Source organism: Pholcus phalangioides, unplaced genomic scaffold (assembly GCF_987345545.1).
Source record: "Pholcus phalangioides strain wild (caught in Gottingen) unplaced genomic scaffold, Ppha-v1.0 ptg000004l_1, whole genome shotgun sequence".
In the NCBI taxonomy this organism is placed as follows: Eukaryota; Metazoa; Arthropoda; class Arachnida; order Araneae; family Pholcidae; genus Pholcus; species Pholcus phalangioides.
In genome coordinates this window covers 33833930-33856830 of record NW_028301597.1, presented here as the reverse complement: position 1 = coordinate 33856830, position 22901 = coordinate 33833930, and the positions used below count along the sequence as shown (strand labels likewise).

Sequence of the window (22901 nt, the reverse complement as noted above, 5' to 3'; positions counted from 1 at the left end):
TGTTTATGATAATAGAGCAATAATGAAGGTTGCTTGAAAAATAGAAATATAGTATTACAAATTATTTGACCTTCTGGAAGAACATGTAGTCCCTTGAGGGTCACAGAGTGGGTGTATATGTATGTCCATTTTTGTTTATTTATTATGTATTTTGTTTTGTCATCTGTATTTCTTATGTATTTTGTTTTGTCATCTGTATTTCTTATGTATTTTGTAACGTGTTCTGTTTTAATAAAAAAAAAAAAAAATTACTGCTACTTTATTGAAATACTAGCTGTAATATCCGGCACTGCCCAGGTTTTCTTCAATTACTGGGAGAAAAGAAAAATTGAAATTAAAATTGAACCAATAAACCATTATAAAGAAATAGATTATTATACATAATACTAGCAGCATTGAAGAACTGAAAAACCATTGTAAAGGCATGCATGCCTGAAACATATTTTTGGGAGCCACAGTTACCTAAGTAAACATTCCGTAAATGATTGTTGAGGCCCAATAACCATTGCTGCCCAAAAGTTTTTCACCTATTTCGGGTATTTGCCTAGCTCTGATAAACTTTTGAAGTACCCTGTCATTCACAAGTCGGGTCCTGCTTAGTATATGTGCAAAATTTGGCGATGATCAATTTAAAATGATGATTGATTTGTGTAGAGAACACAGACAGAAAAGCAATTTTTACATACATAGACTAACAAAAAATCTTAGTGCTACTCATGTTTACTCTATATCATAGTTTTTCAAACTTTTTGTGCCATTGCCACCTTCCTCAAAAGAGTTTCTCATCGCCCCCTCTTCCCCCCCCCCCCCAAATCAAGTTAACTATAGGATCCTATATTAAATTCATCGCTGCTACCCCCCAAAACCATTCCATCGTCCCACAGGGGGCGATATTTCCCACTTTGGGAAGCACTGCTCTATATAATGGTAGCATTATAAAGAAATGACAATGAACTGTTTTAAAGGGATAAACATGTCTGAAAGGCATAGTTTATAAACCCAGATAACCAAAGTAAATAATCCAAAATTTAATATATGTACAGAACAACTTGAAGTGACAAAAAACTCAGGGGTGACATTAGGTACCAAGAGGAACAAAGATTTGCCATGGAACATGATATTGTAAACCATGTTTAGGCAGTGAAAATCACAAAAATACTTATGAAGGATGTGATATCGAGTAGGACAAAAGGCCAACAATAAGTGGAAAAACTTTTATTATTATGTTAACAATGACCTTCATGGCCGCAACTTCAAACAACAACTGTAATAATTTCTCTTCGTCTACTTTCTGACATTGAACTATGCTGCACAGGCTGTATTGTAATCATGCTATGAAGTAAATGGTTTTTGGTACTTATTTATTTTTTTGTACTTATTATTGTACTTTATTTTGTACACCACAGACTGTGTATTAATCATTCAAAAAATGTTTTTCTACTTATTATTGGCCTTGTTGCCCCACTCAACGTCATATCCTTCATAAGTATTTTGGCAATTTTCACAGACCAAACGTGGTTTACAATACCATGTTCTATGGCAAATTTTGTTTCTTTTGATGCCTAATATAACTCCTCTGAGTTTGTTGTCACTTCAAGGAAACACCCTGTATATATAAATAATTGATTTCCTGTGTGTGTCTGTTCTCTCTATAAATTTACAATTTCAGACCCATTGTCACCAAATTTTGCATATACACCAAACAGGACCCAACTTAAACAAAAAGCCACTTTAAAAGTTTGTCAGAGCCAGTCAAATGCTTGAAATTTGCAAAAACCTGTCTAGCAACAAAAGTTCATAAGCTTCAACAATGACTTTCGGAATTTCGAGTTTGGTTACCTTGGTTTCCCAGCAATGCATCTTAGACATGTTTATTCCTTTACAATGGTTTGTCCTTTTTTTGATGCTCCCAATATATGGGAAGAACCCTGGCAGTGTCGGAAGTATTATAGCTAATTATTTATAATCATAAATAATTGATCTTAGCTACTACAACATTATTTCACTGTTCTGGAATGATCATCGCTACAGAATTTCTTGACCATGCTGAAAGCCTGATTTACAGAAACAGATATTCCACTGATTCTGAAAAATTTCTGTAAACCAGGGGCATCAGAAGTATTTCAGACCTGTGGGTGCTGCGCTTTAGCTCTAAAAAAGGAAATTTAGATTTTTGAATTAATTCTTGGGGTGGGGGAGTTGCTCAGCCCACGCTATACACTAATTTTATAATTCCAATGCTTTGTGCACTGGAGCACTATTAGAATTTTTGGCTATAACCCCCATTATTAATGATCAGCAGGGCTGAACGAATCCCAGGTACCAAGTAACCATGGCGACTAAAAAAATTTTTATTGGCGCTCAAAATTTTCTTTGTTACTAAATTGCAGGGTGAGAGCAGCAAGAAATTTTGGAATTTATTGCAGCATATTTTCCAACATGAAAGAGGATCATGAAAAGTTTGAAGAGAAGCATTATTTTGGACCCTTTTCTTTGAGTAATACTTTTTCTGTGCCTAAAAAATTGTTTTTTCACCTAGATTTTTTTGTGATTTGTCCAGCCCTCAAGGTTGGTGTTTGCTGAGAATGTCTACTGTTTAAGGAATTATAGAAGAAATTATTTGTTTGGTGAAAGTGCCCTGGGTCTAGTAAGGGTGATTCTGCGTTATTTATCTGTGCAGATAACAAAAATTTTTTGAATTTTTTTTTAGAAATATTTTTTCCAGTTTTGTCATATTTCTTAAGAATGTATTTTTGTGGCTTTTCTTAAATTTTCCAGGAAGATTGTGATGAGCTTTTATTGCATTGAGTCTCTTTTACAAATTATCGGCAAAGGTTTAATGTTCAGCAAGTATTCATACTTGGCAAGTCCGTGGGAAGCACTAGACTTCACTGTTACATTTATCAAGTATGTAATTGCATTGTTTCAAAATTTATGTGCAGTATCATATCTGTGCTTTGTTTTTAACACTTGGTTTTTGATCTATTTCTCAATATGAGGTGAGTCTTTACTTATGAACATTAAATTTACATTGTTCTCAAGAGAATAATTGAATTTTCATTGGCATTTAAGTTACTGCCACAAAAGTGTAAAAGAGCAGTTCAAATATTGTGGATTACAGTATATTATATGGAACCGGTCACACATGGTGTGAAGTCTTTCCCCTCTTCTCTGCTATGGTGAATGTGCATCCTTGTGAATGGATTGGGGTTCATTTGTTTGTACTGCTAGTTCGTGTGTGGTCACACAGGAGATAAAACATGTCACGATTATCTCTTTGTTTTGCCCATTTAGAAATAGAACATCTAGATATTGGAATGATAATTTTGGATGTTCAAAAATACCTGCGCGCATGTGATATGAAAAGTTTTTTCTTTTTACAAATAATTAAATGAAAATAATTATTCTAGCATAAACATTGTTGAAATTTTGTAGGACTGTTCGTTTGACTTGAAATTAAACTGCTTTGATCCTTGATTGTGTGAATGCCTGACTTTTTTTAAAGATTTTATAAATTTAGGAATTTAAAAAAAGGCTAAAATTCTAAAGTTTAAATTTAAAATTTTTTTGATGAAATCTTCTCATTTGGCAATTGCTGCATTATAGGTTCATTTGAGCAAAGCACACCGTTTTCTAAATTTAATTTATTTATGTTGTAAAGTTAATTTTGCTTGCTTTTATGATTATTTGCTTGCAGAAGATGCAAAAACAAGTCATAATATTTAATTTTTTCTCAAAAAATCATGTAAACAAAAATTTTAAGAATTTAACTATGAGGGAATATATATATTTATTTATTTATATCTATCAATAAGATGTGTAGTTTTTAATTGGAGTAGATTTACTTTGTAAACGAAAATTTCAAAATATGAGTATTTTACTTTTATTAACTGCTGCCTTCAGAGCAATGAGACCATTTAATTCTTTATATCCAACCTGTGAAAAGTGGAATAAGAAGGAAATTATGATAAATTAAGATAAAATATAAGTAATGATAATAATTAGTTATCGTATCATTTGGTAGGTCGTTTTAGTTCTAATCAAATACAGAGAAAAAAAAATGTTTTTGAAATAGTTAGTTCGAAATAAATTATCTAACCTGGTACTTTAAAGTACTCTCAGGATATAGAGTTAAAACAGAATAACTAAAGTTATTATAACCAGTGCTGTCTCAATGCATGGATCTACCCGGGCACCTCAAGTGCTGAAGGGACCTCGGGAAAATGAGATCTTGTTAAGATTTTCGAGATTAAGCACTTGAATTGGCAAGCAACTATTTCTAGTCAGGTATGGGGACTTTGAAAAATCAATTTTCCTAGGCAGACATGATGTTCTTAATATGACCCTGACTATAACCTAATGATGCTCAACCTCTTCATAAGTGTGAGTCCCTTGGATGGCTTTGTAACTGGTCGGCAGACACAATGGAAGTTAATGTATCAAAATCACATTGACCAAATCCAATTAATCCCTGGTTGCTCAGTGGAAAAACACATCTGTATAAGTCGGGTGTCATGCTCAGAATGAAGCCAAGTGCCTGTATTTAATTTGAAAGCGATGTTCTGATTGGTTGCTTGTTTTGGTCTGTTCAAATTTTCTTAAAATTCCTGCTCATAATGAATCTAAGTTAGGGCACTGCGATCGTACATGTCTGTTTATTTTCATTGCCAACATGTTTTTGACAACCTGAATGTACAGGATGATTACTTTATTCATGCCTTACATATTACAGGCAAATCATTGATTCTAGATAAATCGGGTATAGAAGCATTGTCTGCTAATTTATGCTGTTTTTCCCCCAACTTTTCTCAGACTTTTGAATTCAAATATCTGTGTGAATATTGCACTTATAAATGCAGATTTCTTTTTTTGTTCACCTCAGGAGAGACTGGGCAACAATCTTCTAATTAGGTTTTTGAGGACAGGGTGCCCGTATAAAGCTTTTTTTTTTTTTTTTTTATTACTATACAACCCCTTATAACATGAGTAAAATATCTGAGTTGTATGTTATGTGAATACTTTTTCTAATTGGAATTATACCTCTAGAATCAAGTTTGCTAGTAAAATGTGGCATGAGGAAATTAAGTAATCACCCCTGTATGTGCCTTCGAAGAAATCTAAATATGCTGTGCACTTAAATTTTATGAAAAACTCTTGCCTCTTGAAATTTGGATGTTTTTTTAAAAAGGGTTGCAAAACTCTTCAGGTTTGGAACCCCCTGAACTTAAGGTACTCCTAATTATCACAATTTTTTCATTGGAAGTTTCACCACCCGCAATAGATTTTGACTAACAGAGAATCCATAATTGTTTATCCTTCACCAGTTTGAATAATCATATTTTTCATCAACAAATTCATGAAAATCTTATATTCGTTTGGACATTGCTGTCCATGTCAGATGTGAGGTTTCAAGGGCCCCATTTTTTCCACTGACTATAATTCAATTCGCCGACGATAGCCCCAGCAAATCATCTAAAGATAATTTACTGCAGAATCTGTTTCGAGGGGGGAGGGTTGATCCGGGTTTTTTTTGTTGTATATAAAGAATATTTATAGAAAAATACAAAAAATATATACGTGACACATACAAAAAGATACGATTCAGCTATGTAAACAAACAGTATCTATACATATCATTCAAAGTCAGTGTCACTGTTTGTCCCGAGGGTCTCTTGGACCGACTACAGGTGCATGCATGCTGTAATTTAAAGTTTGCCTAAAGTTGAAAACTTGACATATTCTATAATTGTGTTTTTCTTTGAGATAACATTTCAAATGACCTTACATATATTTGATGACATTTAAAAATATTTTCGGAATACTCTTATACTATACTCTTAGTATTATCTATGCTGTCGACCTTGTTACCAATGAACAAGTATTGTGGTACATACAATAACTGAATTACTATTGATGTAAATTGTGTTGATCATTATATGTTGTATACAAGACATTTAACTAAAGTTAAATACAGAGTTCAGTAGAAAATAAGTCAAGTAAGTTAAGTATTCAAGCTCTGCATACATCCCAAGTTACTATTGTAATAGCACAGCCAATAGAATGACATCAATGTAAGGTTTGCGCCACCGAGAAGAGGCATTTTGTGATTAGAGAGAAAGGCTCTTGAGACGGAGAAGAGGAAAGCATCCTTATGTTTTTCTTTTAGTTAGAGAGTGGCTGAGGAAGTGATTTAAAAGGTTCGCTGTAAACAAGAAGGATATGTTAACATTTACTTTTAAAAGTTATCATTTTGTAGTTGAAGGCAATCATCGAAAACAAACCTGACAATCAACGAGGCTTGTTCGAACATGGAATACCGCCTTAATACAAACATTTAGCGAGGAGTTATAAGCTGCATGAAAACAGGCTTGATGTCTAGCTTGAAACATCACTCATATAGCTAGACCACAGTTTCCCTAACTTTTTGTTACATTGTCCCTCAACTGAGTCCAACCCATAGGATCCTATATTGAATCCATGGCTTCTACAGCCCCACCATTCCATTACCCCCTAACGGGCGATATTGCCCATTTTGTGAACAGTACTATAGACTTACAATGTTGTGCTAATTACTCATAGAAAATTGAGTAGTTTTAGGGTTTCCTCACACGGGGATACTGATATCAAACTCAAGTAGCCTCAACTGGAGAGTTGAGCTGACTTGGACGAATCGAGTTGCCCTTTCTTCCTCACATGGCGCTACTAAAAAGAAAAAATGTTCAGGAAAATTAGTAAAAAGTGATGCAGTGTTTGGTTCAACTCCTTATCTCTGTGCATAAAGAACCGGGGTAGGGAAAAAATCAAATTTTTACTGATTCTAGCAGCAATGAAGTTGATATTTTATAATTATAAATAATTATCATCCTACTAAATATAACTGTTTATCTTGGATGGAGAATGGAGTTTTCTATATATCCTCCCACATGCACTTGTGACCTATATTTATGTTACAGACATTCCAGTCAAGGAAGATTATTGGGGGGAGCTGCACATCTGAGCATTTTTTTAAAATACAAGCTAAATCCAACGTGTGGTCACCTCATCCTACAAACTAGACGCAAACACAAAGAAATACTAACTAGAAAGTCACTCTATAAATATTTCTTTTGACTAGCACGCCAAGTCACCAGTGACTCCATCGTATCTTACATTTCACTGTTAATACGCTGATATCCTTGTGTGAGGATCTCCATAAAGATATATGTGTTTGATTCTCTGAATATGGAGTCTCCTATCGATCACCAGACTTTAGTATCCCCATGTGAGGAGGCCCTAAAGGTTAAATGTGATTTTTATTTTATAAAAAGGTCTCTTCTGAATGTAAATTTCAACTGTAGACTACTTTTTATTTGCATTATCTTATTTATAATACTCTTTGATTTGCAGTCTTGTATTGAGCGTAATCAGACATTTTGACAAAAACTTTCCAAACCCTCACGAGTTGAATGTTTTGTACGCCTTCCGTGTTCTTAAAGTAATCGCAAGGTTTCCAGGTAATTCTTTAATTTAAAATTTTGTTGGCAGTTTTACTATTGTTTACTTAGTTAGTTTCTTATCTCTCTGAAATTTAATAATTGTGAAAACTAGCTAACAAAGAAATTAATTGACAAAATGACTAGTTAACTAGTCATTTTGTCAATTAATTTCTTCTTTTCTCTTTATTAGAAGTTTAAAAGCTAATAAAATTCTTATACTTTATGAACCATTTATGATCATGTTCTTTGTTGATTTTTCTTTGATTTTGAAAAACAGCAAAGAAAAAATTTAATAATTGAAGTAATTAATTATTAGTTTTCTAAATTGAACTAGACTGAAAATCAGCATGATGTGGTGTTCTGCATTAAAAATATGACCGTGGTTAAAACTGCTCCCATCATCTATAAATGATGAGCATAGTATCCTGCTCAATCATCCTCTCATGATTTAAATTGGTTTTTTTTTCTTTTTTTGGGATGAAATTCTTAAAATGACATATAAGATGATGTACAGTTTCATTACAATTATTTCCCTACTCTCTAACAAGTCTCCTTGTATTGTTTAAGATCATAGGCGTACGCAGAATTTTCTCAAGGGGATTTTCAGATTTTTTTTTCTTTCTGAGAGAGTTTTTTTAAAGTTTTTTCCTGCAAAAATAACACTATAATCTTGTTTGAAAACCATTTTCCAGTCACCTTGCTGGGGAAATTGCCTATTGTGGTTTCAAATTTTGTGTTTATATCCACATTTTTTTTATTGCATTGAATTGCAAAGTCTGAGTCTGATTGCCATCTGTCTTCCATGAAAATAAAATTATGAAAGGATTTTTTTCGCTTGTGCAGAGAGAAAAGCAAATCTCTGACTATTTGTGCAGCCAAAGGGTTGGCTGCACAAATAGTCAAAAGGTTAGAAAGTTGGCCCCTAACCTTAGGGTTCTATCATTTCATAGAATTGCTTGTTGCAGTTGTATTGGTTGTGAAACAATAAACATAAAAACAGTAAATAATAAATCATATTTATGTTCTGCAGTAATTAACTGAAACTGAAATTTTAAAAGCAAGTTTTAAGAAATTTTTGGTTTTCAATTTAAAATTTTTACATTTCATCTGCATGTTTCAAATAACTCATGATTTAGAATGTTTTAAATCATTATTTCCATGGAATTCAGCCACTTAAAACTGAACCCCACAGTCACCATAGTGGTGGTTGGCTGAAGTTGATTTTCTGTGGTTCCCAACTTTGAGGTGCGAACGTGAGCTGATCTCACCGTTAAAAAATCTTGCCACAAAGAGCAACAGACCTGAAACAATACAATTATTCAATCATTACACTTCACCCATAGTTAGAAAAAAATTGATGGCGGATAGCAACACTGCACATAACAAGCATTACACGAACAAACTTCATGCCAGTTTCACTGTACATACACACATTCCAACATGTACCAATTCGTTAGAAGTTCCACAGAGGAATATGGATGAAGTGCGTGTCTGGTTCATTGCTAGTAGCCACTTAAAACTGTTGCTGAATATTTTCTACAATGAAAGCCAAAATGTCTGTGCAGTCTGCAAGGAAAAGTATATACAGTGGAACTTCGGTCAACAAGCTTAATTCCTTCCACCAACATACTCGTTATCTGAATCGCTTGTATATTGAATCAAACTTCCCCATAGGAAATAATGGAAACTCTGATAATTTGTTCTACAATTATTCATGCACATAAAGATGACTAACAAAAACGACATCCAATCAATAATGCAACACAATAATAATATAGTAAATAATACAATAAAATATATACAGTAATACCTGTCAACGGAATTGCAAGGGACCCAGATATTTTCCGTTTAACACAGGTTTCCACTTAATAGAAGTTCAATTGACATAATGTGTAAAATTATGTAACAATCTCCTATGTAATTGAAGTACAGTATAATAAAAAATAAATCACTTGAAAATAAACTAATTAATTTAAATGTACATAAAATAATGTACGTTATTCACTCTTTAAGTACTGAATATATTTAGGTTTTCACAGCATTTGTATGAAACCTCACCCCACATTGTTCTTCATCTGAAATAACTACATTTACATTCTTTTTGTTTTTCTCGGAAATTGTCAATGAGGGTGTCAATATCTGTCATGTCAGGTTCAGTTTGTACATTGTTGTCTATGTTTATGTAATCTTCAGCACTAGGACCGTAACTAGGATTTTTATTTGGAGGGGAAGGGCAACATGATTTTGCTGTCCCAACCGCTGTGAAAAATTTGATTTTCCCACATAAAATCATACAGATCGTAATGATCTCTTGGGAGTACGTGAAAAAAAAATAGAAAATGTAAAAAAATTTTGCCACCTCATAAATTTGGCTGCCTGAGCAATTTTCCCCCTCTAATTTCGCCGGCTCATCATTTGCAATCAGGGAAAGCAGCTTGCATACAATTTTTTTAGGTTTAGTATATAATTTGCAAATCTAACCATTACACTGATTTCTTCCACAGAAAAGCCTGCTTTACTGAAAAAATAATTTTGTTACAATTTCAGAAAGTAACTGCTTCACTACATGTGGTTTTTCAAAAAACCACAACATCAAGTACAGTAATAGTTTTTACAAATGTAAGGATGGATGAAGTAGAACTTGCATTGTGGCAAGCAGTCATTGCATTAAAAATTTCGACAGAAGCACTAATATTTTGTATGATCCTTTGGTCAATTGGTAGTGAAACAATTGAAGTGTTTGTGTGAAATTTCCCCTTAAAGGATAAAATTTACCTTTCCATTTCAGACAGGTTCCATTTAATACAGGTTTTTCGTTGAGTGTTTTGGCATTGAAATCACAGGACCACAATTTTTTTCTGTTAAAGACAGGTTTCTGCTTAATACAAGTTCTGTTGAAAACAGGTTTTACTGTATAATATAAATAACACTATGAATATACATATAATACAAATAGACTGCTTTTTTTTCTCATCCCACTATATCAAGGGAACACATGTTTTCTGGATATTATGCTGAGGTGAACTCCTAAAGAAGAATAAGAATAAGGAAGGCAGGGTCGTGTCTCCAGTGGTATAGATGGTAGCATATTTTCCCAGTTTTGCAAAAGGGCCTGGGCTCAAGTCCTGGCAAAGACCAGATAACTTTTCTTTCCAAGTTCACTTGAGCATAATATCTAGAAAATGTTTCCTTGATACAATATGAATGTTTACAAATTGACTTTAAACTAGGGCTGGACAAATAGCAAAATAATCTAGGTGCAAGAGAAAAAATTTTGACGCCAACAAATTTTTTACCTAAAGAAAAAGGTTAACATAATGCTTCTTTTCAGGGCATAGTGAACCTCTTTCATGTCGGCAGTTATGCTGCTATAAATTCCAAACATTTTGTGCTGCTCTCAGCCTGCAATTGAGTAACTACACAAAGAAAATTTTTTTAGGTGTCAATACCAATTTTTTAGTTCCCGGGGACTAAATAAAAGCCAGTCCAGCCCTACTATAAAAGACGAGAGAGAGGAGGACTACCATTTCAGACTGTTGTTGCAGCAGCTTGCTCTTTCTCTTTTTGTGTGACCTTGAAGAAAAAAAACCTATCCAATGGCACGGTTGCCACCTTTTTAGAATTTCTCAGAAATGGGAAATTGTATTGGCATTGGACAGTTTTATTGCTCACTTTGTTACAGCTTTATTTGATTAATTCTTTCCTAAAATTTTTTGCATAGATTCCCACATTTTATACATCTCTCTAATCTCATTTGAGGTGAGGGACTTCTCACTTCTGTTTTCCTCAGACGAGATACCATTCATAGCTCTTGCAAAGGAGATACATCAACAATTTAAATGTCATCCTTATGCACCTTCAGTCCCATGGTCTTCCCTAAGGACACAATCTCGTCGAGAACTGGTGGCTCCTGTTCATGAGCTAGCTCCTCGGTCAAGTTCAATAATGCAATCAGCCCAGTTTTCTCCAAGTAGAATTTAAAAAAAACCATCAAGCACACATACTGTCTGATTACAATGCTGCATCTAGTTTCTTATCGTGAACAGTGTGATAGTTTTTTGATTTAGGCACGCTGATTGAAGTATGAAGGGGAGAATATTACCACAATTCCACAGTACATGTGTAGATGAAAGCGAAAAACTCAAAAAAAGGTCAATTGTGATAACGTGGAAATAAACAAAGCGCAACATTTTTGCTCCTAATGCAAACACCAGGACACTGCTAATCCACTTATTTCACCACTGAGATCTCTTCTGATCGTAGGGCTGTTACACTGCTCCCTAACTAATGGGAAAAAAAATTTACTTACTTACAGGTAAAGTATAATACCGGTCCTCTTCATCTTCCTTCTCCTCCAAATAGAATGCTCAATTTAATTCTTTAAAATGTATCTTTATATTCTCCTAGAGTCACCCTTCTGCTTTTCGAAGGTTTAGTTTGTCCTTAGTATGCATTTAGTTTTGGAGACCATATCTTCAGAGAGATATATAGACTTGATTAAAGGAATGCAGAGTCACTAGAAAATTGGTGGGTGTGCAGGGCTGGAGCTATGAAGAGAGACTTGAGTCACTGTGAATGTTTTTCTTGAAGAAATGTAAGCGTCATGAGATATGGTTGAAGCATTTAATATTTTCTGTAGAATTGATGTGATGGATCATGAAATACAGTTACACATAATTGAAATACTTTGATTCAGGGACACCAGTTTCAGTTGGTCATGAACAATTGCAAGCTGTTTTGTCAAAGGGTGTTTTTTTCCCTACAGGGTTGTAAATTCATTTAATAGCATACCTTCTGTTGTGAATTCCCCCATGATAGACACCTTTAAAAGGAAATTTGATAAGCTTGGTGAGAGTAACCAAGAAACTTTCCAAGATACTTGAATGGCAACCATATTTTTATCAGTATTGGGGGGGGGGGGGTTGTTATTTTGATTCATTTTTCTGAATTAGGTTAATAACTTTGGGACTGCTGGGGTAGCCCATATTTTTATGGGCTTTTCTCCTACATCATTCCTTTATTTTATTATCTATGTATATATCTTTTCCTAATATTTTTACTTTTTTTCCAGCCTTCTTGTTGGGCAATTTGCATGTCGTGGCTTCAGATTTTGTATTTGTATTTCTCCTCATAGGGCCTAGGGTAGGCCTGTGTACAGAAAATCAATTTTATCAAGGACAGAACCAATGGAACACAAAACACACAATCCTTAAAACACACAATAAATGGCTTAGAGCCCCACATACAACTCAGAACACATATTCCAACTTGTACCAATTCATTAGAAATTCTGCAGAGGAATGTGTACAAGGTGCATATAAGGTTTACTAATAGCAGTTTATCAAGAAAGATTAAAACCAGTGGAGAATTATTTCTTTTTATTTTTTATTTAATCTGTTGGGTGCAAGGTATCATTATGTATCATCATCATGTATTACCTTAATATTATTAAAAAATTAGACTTCAGTTTATCTTTGAAAATACAAAATCTCTTATTATTTATCAAAACATATAGGTGTTCAAGTCGTGGCTCAAGGAATGTTGCATGCCATACAGAAAACAATAAGTACAGTTTTCTTGATGACTATTGTAGTTCTGGTTAGTTCTCTTGTGGCAAAAGAGGTATGTATTATTATAATTTTTTCATTGTTAGTTTAACCGTTTGAAGGCCAATGTTCCATAAATGGAACATAGTTTTTATTTACAAAAATATCAGATAAAAATTTATTTAAACATTCCTGGTTTTTTAACGTCTATAGAGAGTTCAAAGTATTTTTTGAAATAAATTCTGAAACATTTTAAACTGATGTCTTCATGTCTTATTTCGTTTAACAATATTGCATACAGCACCATTTCCTTCTGGTGGTGAGTTGTTGAACTTTTTTTGTGAAAATTTGAATCCTATGACCTCCTGTAAACTATTACCAAGAAATTACAGTATGGTTGCAGGATTTTTGTGAGAAAATTACAGGACTTTAGAGTTTTCATGGTTGGCAGGTCTGCATTTGACGTATTTCAAAAAATAAAGAATAGGGAAAGGGCGCAGAGAAAGTAATGGAGGAGTTGGAGATGGGATTTTGGTGGTGAAAGATGAAGAAATGCGAATAGCTTTCAACTTCTTTTCCAATGATTTTTTCTACTATTATGAAGGAAACAATCGAACCTGCTCTTTTTCTCAGCAACCCCTCCAAAAGTTAAATGGTCTATGTTCATTCAAGGGAGTCTAATATTTTAATACATCAGTTACTCATTATAGGGCTGAGAGCTGCCTAGTCCCTTTCAAACTGAAATTGCTGTACAATGCTTGCATATTATGTATTATTCCTAGAAAGAAAAAAAAGTTGGGTTCTTGGAGGGGAAAAAAAGTCTCAAAAAGAAAATTCGAAAACCCTCAATGCCTCAGATTATTTGAAAACTCGAACTTTCGGGGCTTAAATTTTTAAGACTACTGTATTATGTATAAGTACATGTACATGGCATAAATGATGTTTAAAAATTGAGAGGGAGAGATCCAATCAAACCTCGCCAATTTGACAAACGCGTAAGTTAACATGCTCATATATACTTTTGGAGTGATGCGTTAGAGTTTCTACTGCATAGCTTACAAGTAGAATCAGTTTCTGTTTCCACCTCTCTTCAAGTGTCAAAGAAAAAACTCTTTCTTTTTTTTTTTCTTAAAATTATGAATCAGATATATGAATAGACATGTATATAGAAAGTCCCAGAATCCCAAATTTCAGAACAAAAAGTAACTATTGATAGTTCAGCATTTAAATAGTTAATAGGGAATTTTTATTGAAGCAAAAATTAATGAAAAAGTAATCTGTCAATAAGAAAATTTACTTATAATAAATTACCACCATGTGTATTTTTGAATGTCTGACCAAAAACGTGGATCTAAGACCGAGCTCTTTCAGTCACTCATTCACTCTGTCATTTACTCAATTGCTCATTCTTTTGGTCACTTACTCAAAAATATGTGGGGTGAAACAAACTGGTGTTGGTTAATTTTTCTGTCGTATAAGTTGTCGCTAAATTTTCCCCTATGAATTTCCTATCTGTAAATTGTTTGACTGGGTTTTTCAAGCATAATTCAAGCAGAAATGCTAAAAAGTTCATTTGCAATTGATTTCTTATATCTTCGAGTTGTATCTGACAAGGAGACAAAAGAAAGAGTGAATGCTATAGCATTCTGTTTGGCAAATCTTAAAAAGCTTGGTTTATGATTTAGACCAGTGCTACTTAATATTTTTTTCCTGTGGCCCCTTCCAAAAAATTTTTTCTTTTCATGTCCCTCATCTTATTCAGGGCCCCAGGACCTCATCTAGAAGCAAGATCATTTCAAGTTGCTGCATTTGGTTTATTTATAGTGAAAATTTCATAAATATGGCCAGTCTTTCTCTGGACCCCAGCCCTTACAACTGAGGGCTCTCTTGTGGGGTGTTCTATTCTAATCATGCAGTCTTAATATCATGGAGCCTGCCTCACGCAGAGTGTTCTGGGGCCCAGAATTTTCTGGAAACCAATTAGCTAGTAGCAACAGCTTAAACTCAAAAATCATAGCCCTAGATGCTATTATATACCTCCTCTATAGTCATGAGGGCACTCCCATCTATGAGAGACTGTCTTAACTGCAACGTGGACCTCTGGGCAAAATGATAGTCAGGAGCCTCTCCTGTGCTGGAAATATCAGTCCATCAATTTAGATTCATTAAAAAATAATAGTATCAGTTAAAGATGAGACTAATGTTCTGCTGCTATTCGGTATTCAGCCTAATTCTTAGGTATTCTGAGGAGTATCTGTGTAAATCTAACAAACTAATTTTGAAATTTTTTTATTTTAATTGTATTTTTTTTTGCATAAATTAAAAATTTGCTGATTATATTTTATTGTGTGTATCCCTTTCTGTGCAAGAGGATGTATTAGACAAGAAATGTATTAAACTACTGAAAGGGGCAAAGCATATCTAGAGTGGAAAAATAAATTGTAAATTTTATGATGCATTCTCTTAATTAGATGGAAAGTTTTTATAAGTTTTTTAAGAAAAATTGATTCTGTAAATGCAGTGATACCTACCGAACGCCTCGGCTTATGAATATTTTGTTTTTCTGCCTCTGTGAATGCGAATACAGATGCAGCTAACAAGCATTTCCTATGATGTGAATGCACGCACTATCATAAAATAATTGCATTATGAGCTGAATTTTCGCACCGATCAGAATTACTGTCGCAAGCCCGATTAACTCATGTCCACCTGAGAATCTTTCTTCAGATGTACCTACACTTCTCTTTTTGAAATTTTTTGAACCATTGCATGTAAAATAAAAGATTCAGGTAATAAAAAATTTATTTTTAAAAGAAAGTAACCTATGTTTTTTCAGAGCACACATTCTTTCAGTGCGAAACTCTTAGTATCAAGCTAAACAGAGTCTGAACATTCTAGGAGATTATCTTGTCCATCTGCGTGTATAAGCCGTCGGAAATGAGCTGACCAAATCACAAATGGATGAGGACACTAATAAACTCGATTGGGTTGTGTCAACATGACCTTTATTAGATTAAAGCTGGTGTTGGTTGTGTGTACATACTGGAAAATGCGAAGATCTTCTACATATACTCATTTATCAAGTTTTGAAGCTGTTTATTGTAGTCTTCAATAAGGTTTTGTCTTTTTTATAACATTCCTTGGTGTTTAAAAAAAAGTCTTCAAATTTTGTGTATAAGCTGGAACAAATCAAATGATTTTCCATAGATGCTATGCGAAATTATGTTTCAGCTAACGAACATGATTCCAAACAAATCTTCATTAGGCAAGGTATCACCGAGATATTGAAATGCAGGGTGGGCAAAAAGTCTGTAGAAACTTTAAAAATGCATAAAATCCTAAAAATAAATGAAATAAAAAAAGGTTTGCAGGGTTAGCATCGCTAGGTCATGGGAATTTTTTTAAGACGGGGAAAAAAACTTAAAAAAACAGCCAATAGATGGCGCTGGTACAAACAACTTCGGTGGAAATATGCAAATGAGACTGTTATAAGAACTTTCGCTCCTAATCCGCATGCTTTGGGGGCACATGGTCCCAATTTGAGAGACTAATTTTTACTGTGTGGAAAAAGTGTAAAGAGGGGAAAAAAATTTAATAACAGCTCTTGCAAAATTTTTGGAAGGAAAAATTTCTATCACACATCACTTCATTTCTTTTATTTATTTATATATTCACTAAAGTTTTCTTCTTTTTTTTTTACATGTTTAGTCTTTTAGGGGAAAACTAAATAGCAGATGTGTTCGGATTTACACTTCTTCTGTGATACCATATTTAAATTGGACAAATGATATTAATAACCAGTTAGATTCTCCCTCTCTCTGTGGTAATGCATCTGGATCTGCGTAAGTTCAAAGTTATTTTCTTTATTTATTTATTTTTTTTTATTTATATACTTTATTTTAAACAATTATTTTTTCTAATAAAATAGTTTTGATGAATGTCATGTCATTTCAGAAAAAATTGTTTAAATTATAGTGAATGTCGAAGGTATGAGGACATAGCCATATAACTTGCTATTGAACATTTTTCCAAATGTGCTTGATGGCTCTCACAATATCATGTTTGTTTTTTATACTGAGTATTATATACGCCATGTATCACACTACCCCCCCCACCCCCCAATAAGTTCCCTGCAGGATTTAGAAAGATGTAATATTTAAAATCAACTGGTCTCACTAAATTAATTTTTTTTCTGATCAAAGAAAACATCATTCCACTTGGCACCGAAAATTACATGTTGTGCAACGAATTCAACTTGCTTTTGTTCTGTGCTGTTTTGTAAGGGAAAGTTTGTAAAAGTTTGTAAGGGAAAGTCAGTTAGACATTTGAATTGCTCTAAACACATTATGTACTGTTCAGTGATTCCAGTTGTATTTCTTCTAAATTACACCAGGCAGTTTTTGTTTTTTTTCAAGCATTAATTGTAAATAATTGTTTTTTTTCTGAAGAAATACAGGATAGTAAGAGGAGGAACTGAAACCCCTACCTGTGCAAGCTTACAATCCATAATTCTCAGGATTCTTAATGAAATTCTGAACAACAGTTTTTCATCTTTTATGTATTTTTGCAACTTCATGTGTTGACCAAGGATTCCATTTTCTCTGAAAGTATTTTTCTTTTTTTCAGTTTCCAATGTATGTGCTGTATGATACATCATGTTGTCTTTGGCATCTTCTCAACTATTAAAGAAAACCTAATTTCATAGTGCAGGACTCGTTTAAAAAATCTTGTCTGTCACTCCCACATGTTAAAAGTGCAAATTTCTTTCCCAAATGTCAGAAAGCATGTGTGCCTGCATACCCTTTCCCAAATCTGACATTCACAATAGTTTAATTTTTTTTTTCTGAAACAATGAAGCATTCACACCAAAGTTATTTTCCCTGAAAAATGTTGAGACGCACTTGTAATTATCACTCTGATGTATGCATATATTTGCATCCATAAGTTTTCAAGATAAGACAGTTTTTCACCTGTTTTTAAGCTTGTTCTATCACCGTACACAAGATGAACTTTTATTGAAACATATACATGATTTGTATTATGATAGCCAAATTTACAATTCAAATATAAGATTTTCTTTCTGAAAAAGTAAGAAATATATATGCATACATACATACCCTGTATATATACAGGGTGCATGACATTTTACTGGCAAACTGTTTATCCTAGAGGCATACTTCCAGTTGAAAAAAATTCCAGTTAGTAATTAAAATAAAAATGCTAACTTTTTTTCTATATGGACACCTTGTTCCCAAAAAACCCAATCTGAAAGTGGTTGCCCCGTCTTTCCTGATGCCAAAAAACAATTCCATTTTTCTAAGTGCAATATTCACGCAAATATTTGAATTCGAAATATGAAGGAAAGTTGGGAAAAAGCATCAACAGTGAGTAAAATGGCTTACCCGCCCTGTTACCCATGCCCCTATATATACATATTGACAACAAAGCAGCATGACTTAGTTTTGTTACCTTTGGTAAATTTTATTCTTACCTTTTGGTAAATTTTATTCTTACCTTTTGGTAAATTTTATTCTTACCTTTTGGTAAATTTTATTCTTACCTTTTGGTAAATTTTATTCTTACCTTTTGGTAAATTTTATTCTTACCTTTTGGTAAATTACCTTCATATATTTATGTATATATACTACGCTACATATATTTTAGCTGCCTATGGTGCTGGTATTAGTGTGTTGTTCTCCCCAGCGCGACCCAACCCGCATGGGTAAAAGGCTTATATCCCGGGAGGGTCAGAGCCTGGGTCATGTCTGGTCTGTCGGTATTAGTGTGTTTTGAATGCATTACTTAATTTTGCAACTACAAACTTTTGGTGCATTTCACTTGCATATGTTTGTGTGTTACCTACCTCTACCTTACCTACCTCTACTTCTCGCTACCTCTTCATTTTTTATCTTCATTTCTCTTGTATTTTTATCCTACTATATGTATATACATATATTTTTATTATTATTTAATAACAATAAAAATTAAAAATAGGTCTGTTACTATTTTTTTAATGCCTTTCATACAAGACTTGCCTTCAATGTAAGAACAAATTTCTGATCAAAAATAAATCTGCTTATGCTTGAGTATATACTGTAGTTTAACAAATTTATTTACTCATATGCTATAACAAAACTTAAATGATAACATTATCCGTGATTCCAAAAGTGTCATTTACTGTATTATATAAGCAAAAAATATATACACAGTGTTTTTTTCCTTGAAGCAAAAAACGTTTTGAAACATTTAAATGCCAAATAATATTTTAAGACCATACATACCCAGCATTAATGTCAATATAATTATCTAGAGCATTAATGGGTAAACTTTTTTAGCAGCGGGCCAAAAAGAAAAAAAAATAATTTTTTTTTTGATGGGCTGGACATGTTTAGACATTGACTCATAATTGGAATTTTTATACTTAGAAATGAAGTGAAAGAATGTGTTGTGTATTTTGAAGACTGCCACGGTGTCATTGCAAATGAGAGATAATAGTTCATCTTTTATAGCTGTTCTATTTTTTTGCATATACAAAAATTTTTGAATCTGTTTCTATTTTTTTCTTACTACTACATTCTGCATATGCAAAAAAAAACTCTCTTTAATAATTTTTTTAATACTGAAATTGAAAATTTCTATACTATCATTTCGATATCTGCAGCAGGCCAGATAGAGCAAACTACCGCCCACTTAGAGGTTTTAACTAATCTAGATCATTCAAATGTTTAACAGCAGTTTTTCTTTGAAGAGAAAAAAAGTATGTATTTTTTTTTACAGATAATTACAGTAGGGCCTCAATTAACCAAGTTCTGGGATGTCTTAGGTACTTTTCCAAAAACTGAATTAAAAATTAGGTGCAATAAAACAATGACACAAACATCATGCATTGAAACAAACTGGTTTGCAGAATGCTGTAACATATAACATGTGATCTATGATTTGTAAAGGTAAACTACACCAGTGCTGCTTTAAGTGGGTAATATATCTTAAGAGGGATGATTGAACTAATAAGAGAAGAGACATGTACAACATAAAAATTCTTTGGTTGGCTTAGCTTGGGGGGAAAGGAACTTACTTTTTCTGGAGGGAGAGGATGAGAAAGGTTTAAAAGACTCTGGACTGAATAAATATCATAAACCTGTTGCTTTCGAGCACCATTGTACCCCCGTTCCCAAAGCATAAGGAGAGTTCGTGACACAGATGACATTGAACAACTATTTTCAAAGTATGCAATAGATCTTATCACACTGTCTGGTTCATTTTATTTTCAAGCTCCGGACAATTGAAGACAACATTGATTTGATATACACAAAAGAGACAGTACAATACAGACAACTTTTTTTCATCCCAAGATATCAAGGAAACATATTTTCTGGATATTATGCTGAGGTGAACTTGGAAGGAAAAGTCATCTTGTCTCCACTAGGACTTGACCCCAGGCCCTCTTGCATACTGGGCAAGCATGCTACCATCTACAACACTGGAGACACGACCCTGCTTTCCCCTTATTTCACGCACTGTGGCATGAGGCGCTGAAGTAGAGGCATTAGTAGCCTCTCTTAACTTCAGGAAATGGCCCCCAGGTGAGACGGTAGAGAGAGTTATAGATGGCTTTTTCTCAACCCAAGATATCAAGGAAACTGATATTTTCTGGATATTATACAGAGTTGTAGATGGTAGCATGTTTGCCCGATGTGCAAGAAGGCGAGTTACAGTGGAGACAAGATAACTTTTCTTTCTGAGTTCACCTCAGCATAATGTCCAGGAAATATGTTTCCTTGATACACAAAAGAGTTTCATGAGGAAATTTATGTTTAATTTTATACATATATATAATATATAACAAGCATTATACAAGAGCAACTGACAGAAACCAGATTTATTTGAAGAACTTCAAAAGCTAGAGTATAACTCTAAAAAGGCAGCTTTATACACATAACTCGAAATTATAAAATTAGAGTTAAAATGAGAAGTCGAAAATAAAAATAAATGAGAAGAAATTGAGAGAAAAAATTGGAAAAATATGGATCAGTGAGGGGAGGTCGTTCTCAAGGGGGGACCCCACATTACTCCAAACTGCAAAAATGTTTCTAATGATGGTAGGCCTAATAGGCAAATTTACCATCAGTAATATATACATAATTTCAAATTAAAATTTAGTTAATAACTATAATCTACAAGACATTGCCAATTACCTGTATAATTATGATTCAATTAATTTTGACTATAAAACATCACACTTGCTTCTCAAGCAATTTGCCAAAAAAATTAAAGTGACTTTGACAGGTTCACCTGACTTACAGTCCACAACAGTTCACGAATGAACTGTTAAGGACAAGTCAGGAATGTGCACCATATAATAAATGAGTGTACAAGTCTTTCTGATTTTTATTTTAGAAATGCAGACCTGTTTCTAATGTGCACAGAATGGTAAACTGTCATATCTATCTGGTGTTATTTCGTGATTTTGTGTGCAAGGAAGGAAGTTTACCATTTGCAGCCGTGCACCCATTCAACATAGAGCAAAAAAGTTGTAAATTTATTTAGGCTAATCTTTTTATTGCATTGTAGAGGAATTAACATAGTTTTTGTGAAAATGTAATTGCCATCTCTAGCTACATTTCATTTAACCTTGAAATTATGTAAGGTCCATATTTTTTATGTGTGGGCATTATTATATTTTATCATGTATATATATATATATAGCCTTTAGTTTTTATAATTGCATTTGCTGTATTTTAGAAATATATGACATCCATTTGTTGTTGGTATCTTTTTCTTGGCCACCTTGTTGAGTGTTTTGCCTGTTTTGGCCTTGTATTTGTATATACAATAATCTGGATAGATAATCCTATTTTATTTCATTTTGATAAAATAATAAAAATTGCTAATAGTATTTAAATGTTTCAGTTTAAAAAATGTATAGCAATGACATTTTTTGATAGGTAGTCTTTAATAGCTTGGTAATATCCAGTTTTTGTTGTTTTTTTAACTGCGGTTGTATTAAAGTATACCTATGTAATTCATAGGAGATGTCCTGGTGGTTACGTTTGTGTACGTGTTTCAAGACTTCATCAGTTCTATCAAACTTTTGACAGTTTCCATTGGTCATTTTTTAACACATTCGTGGTTATGACCCTTGACGAATGGGAAGGAGTTTTCTTTGCGGTAAGTTCTTTTCCATATTTCTCTATGGTTTAATTCAAAAATTGCAGTTATTTTTTTTATGAGTGTTGACGTAAAGATGGGTGCAGCGTAGTGTGCACCCATCAGGACTTTGCTTAGGACTTTAACTTGCTGGGGTACAGGTATAGCTTTTGCTTTTTTTTTTCTTGTTCACTGTAATATGATCTAGTCATAACGCAATACTACAGCTCTGCATCACACACATGTAAGAGGTGTGACACAACCCTCTTTGATGTTCGTGCATCAGGTGGATCCTCATGATTCAATGACTTTTTGGCTTTTAACGTGTCACCCTGTCCACTTGATGTGCAAGTTCTGCAAATCATACAAAGACAAGCTTGAGCACATGTACTGGGGGACTTGGAATATACATTCCATCTCAAAAGTTTTGACACTATAGATTTTTGACTACATTGATACCATTTCAATTTTTTTTTTTTTTAATCAAAATGCAAAAACCTACTTTAAACTTTGGTCATTGTTAAAGAAAATAAGTTTTGGATTTTTTACTCAAAATTATTCGAAATAACTGGTTCAAAAGTTTAGAAAAATTTCAGATTATATGCAAATTATGAAGATCACGTTTATATGGTGTATCAGAGACATGATAGTATAAAAATGGAGAGCTATTGGATTGGTTTTCATTAAAAAAAAAATAGCTGAAGTTCCATATTTTGTATGATGAAATCTTTTG

General features: G+C 33.3%; 1 protein-coding gene across 1 annotated transcript in view; it reads left to right on the top strand.

Moving 5' to 3' along the window:
• Positions 1-22901, top strand: part of LOC149087121 (sodium channel protein 1 brain-like) — a 146150-nt gene that overhangs the window by 19258 nt on the left and 103991 nt on the right. The window contains exons 4-8 of the mRNA XM_089231369.1: positions 2779-2907; positions 7387-7493; positions 12991-13097; positions 16730-16863; positions 22051-22189. Coding sequence (XP_089087495.1) covers positions 2779-2907; positions 7387-7493; positions 12991-13097; positions 16730-16863; positions 22051-22189 — 616 coding nt within the window. The remainder of the gene's footprint in view (positions 1-2778; positions 2908-7386; positions 7494-12990; positions 13098-16729; positions 16864-22050; positions 22190-22901) is intronic.